The sequence below is a fragment of the Orycteropus afer genome, unplaced genomic scaffold (genome assembly GCF_000298275.1).
Source record: "Orycteropus afer afer isolate SDZICR_OR568_19922 unplaced genomic scaffold, OryAfe1.0 scaffold00152, whole genome shotgun sequence".
Lineage (NCBI taxonomy): Eukaryota > Metazoa > Chordata > Mammalia > Tubulidentata > Orycteropodidae > Orycteropus > Orycteropus afer.
In genome coordinates, this window is record NW_006921739.1 from 1821723 (window position 1) to 1825149 (window position 3427).

The 3427-nt window shown below is 36.4% G+C and overlaps 1 protein-coding gene across 1 annotated transcript in view; it reads right to left on the reverse strand.

Annotated features, from left to right (window-relative positions):
• The window catches only part of SYDE2 (synapse defective Rho GTPase homolog 2), a 60327-nt gene that overhangs the window by 30469 nt on the left and 26431 nt on the right, over positions 1-3427 (reverse strand). The window contains exon 4 of the mRNA XM_007946167.1: positions 1086-1212. Coding sequence (XP_007944358.1) covers positions 1086-1212 — 127 coding nt within the window. The remainder of the gene's footprint in view (positions 1-1085; positions 1213-3427) is intronic.

Below are 3427 nucleotides of genomic sequence, written 5' to 3' on the forward strand. Positions count from 1 at the left end.
GTGGCTGGTGGGTTTGAACCGCCAGCTGTCTGGTTAGCAGGCAAGTGTCTTAGCCACTATGCTACCAGAGCTCCTTCCTGATGCCATAGGGGGGATCAAACTGCCAACTTTCTGGTTAGTTAGTAGTCAAGCACAAACCCCTTGTGCCATCAAGGACCTCCTTCAAGCCAACGACCCTCAAATTGCCATTTTCCATCTCTATCTCTCAAGGGCACTATAAATGTATATTCAGTGTTATATACTACCATGTGGTGAATAAGAAACACCTCAAATTCTACCGTATCCTTTCCTTAAAGACAGAGGAGCATTTTCAATTTTGCCTGACATATCCACTTATGTCTCCTATTTGCACCTCAAATTCAGTGTATTCAAAACCCATTCATAATCTACATTTTCCCACTAACAGCAGTAGCTTTCTTCCCAGTTCTCTTATTTCTGCTAATGGTCACAGCATTATTCTCCCAATAAACCAGGTCTCAAACTCAAAAGTCATTTTTGTCAGGGCCACTCATTCTTCACATCCTTTCTACTCTTGCCTACTTCTATTGCCATAGACTACCTTCAGTACTCATTGCTTCTTTACTGGGACTACCGTTCAAGCTTCCTAAGTGATTTTCCTGCTGGTCTCTTTCAATTTCAATCCATCACATAGAGTTGCCAGAACAATATTCCTGAAGACCATTTCTGACCAAAAGTCTTCAACGGATCCTCTCTGTCTACTAAATAAAAACCTGAATTATCTAACCAGATAGTCAACACCCTTTATATTACCTAAGCTCCAATCAAATTGATCTCCCACTGTATTTTATCTATACTTCTTTGAAGGTATCTTAACTTTCTGGTAGCTACTACAGCTAATCCAGTACAGGTCTTACTTCTGCCTGACCTTTGTTGGCTATTTGGGGGTAGGAAAGATATATTAGCATCTCCCCACAGAAAATAACACAGCAGTACTTGTGAAAGAAGGCAAATAAGACTACAGAATGAAACCAAATTAATTCAGGTTACAAAAGTGAATTTAAGTTCTCTTTCCTGAAGATGTAATATTTCCAAAATAAATACATAAAATAAAAGCCATTTATTACCTGTTATTACATTTATATCTGGATACTGGTTTTCACAGAGACCAACAGCTTTGCTATCTTTCTCAAAAGCCTCTCGAAGTTCTTTCTTGACTGCTGCTGAACCACATAATCGATACAGGCCTACTACCTGGAAATGAAAGTATGGCCACATTATAGTAAATTATATAAAGAGAAACTATAACAATACAGCTTACACAAACCACACGAACTTGGCAATCCATTACATTCTGATAGCATTTAATTAAAAACACCTCAAATGCAGCTCCTGAAATCTCACTGTAGTTTAATTAGTTTAATAAAAAACCTATTTTCATTTAAATTCAAGCAATATTACTATTTCTGTATGCTGGCTATCTTAAGTAAAGATACAACTCTTTTCCTTTAACTTTATATGTTCAAGCAATATCTCAATGTTCCAAGAATTTGCCCGTTAACATCTTTTGTTCTAGAGTAAAATAGTGCGGCATAGTGGTTAAACTTGGAGTTTTAAAGCCCCACTCTACCACTTCTCATTTGGTGAACTTGGGCAAGTTATTTAATCTCTTTAAAACTCATTTTTTAATCAATAAAATACATATATAGTAGAAATAAGATTCTAGTATACTACTTATGTAAAGCTATCACATTAGAAAAAAAGATTCTAAGAAATAAAAGCAAACCTAGTCAAATTAATTGATTATAAAGTGAGAAAGAAATTTAATTAAATAATATAGTGAAAGTGAAATAAACCTCTAATTCAAAATTTATATAAGATGCACAGATTTCTTAATCCTGGTTCTAAGCCTTAAGAAGTTTACTATAATATAAATTCATTGATGGGAAATTAACAAGGTCTCTGTAAGCTGTGTGTCAACTTGGCTGGACCATGATTTTGAGTAGTTTTAACAGCTGTGATATGGCTGTTCCCAAGATGACATCTGATAGATATGCTTTAAGCAGCCAATCAGTTGAAAGGGAGTTTCCTTAGAGGTGTGACCAACTTCCAATATATAAATGGACAACCTGGGAAAATTTGGGAACCTTCTGTGGATCTGGATCCTGTTGTGCTACCTACAACTGTCCTGTGAGCCTGCTGATCTTAGGCATGTCATCCACCGAAATCAGCAGCCTGTTATACTGCCTGCCAGTCTCAAGCTCATCAGCCCCTGCAGCTTTGTGAGTTAGGAAAATCCTTCAGCTTGATGTTTGATCCAGGAACTTGCAACTTGCCAGCCTTTGTAACCCTGTGAGCCATTTTCCTAAGATAAATTTCTCTTTCTCTCTCTCTCTCTCTCCAGATATATATATGCTTTACTGGTTTTCTTTCTCTAGATAACCAGCCTGAGACAGAAAACATGCCTGATTAATCTATCAAAGTACTCTGAAAGAATAAATCATCAAGAAAACTAAGGTTGTCATCTATACTTCCATATTAAAGACTGCTTAAGAAACTCAGTCTTCATTAATGGAGGGAAGAATTATGGATAAAGAAATTATTTCAAGACAGGAATAAAGTAAAAACAAACAATGGATATCCTTAAGGATCTGAATTATTAAAAATCACTTTATAATGTTATAAATGATCTAGATGATGGAGTACACAATGCAATTTCTAGGTTTACTTATGACACTAAGCTCTTCTTTCTTGTTAAATAACAAACAGGTAGAATAGAATACAGAAAAATCTTCCAAGACTTTGTAGGAATTTTTATAAGGGGCAGGCAGGTCTCAATATGGGACAGTGTCATTAATAATAGACACCAAACCAAAAAAAAACCTAACTCACTGCCGTCAAGTCGATTTGACTCATAGCAACCCCTCTTTGGGTTTCCGAGGCAGCATCTCTATGGAAGTAGATTGCCCAGTCTTCCTTCCAAGGAATGGCTGGTGGGTTTGAACTGCTAGCCTTCTGGTTAACAGATATACGAAAATATTATCTAAATTATTTGAGATGGTAAGCTATTAAGTATTGATTGAAAAATAGTGAAGAACCTAAAATTATTTCTAAGAGATGGTAATGCAAAGTGCTGCTACATTCTAGAGGGTCAATATAATATGGGAAAGTAAGGAATATACTGGGAAGAAAATTCAGATTTCCTACTCTTATCCAAATTCATAACGCATTGAGAACACCTTCTGCTACTCTGGCCACATCATATCAAGAAAGGATAATAAAATTAGAGAAGGTCAAGAAAATGAAGCTGAAGTATTAAATAAGATCAAAGGAAATGCTACCATATCAGAAAAAAACTAAAATGACTTAGACACCTTTAAAGGGAGCTCTGGTAGCATAGTGGCTAAGACACTTGCCTGCTAACCAGACGGCTGGCGGTTCAAACCCACCAGCCACTCCTCGGAAGGAA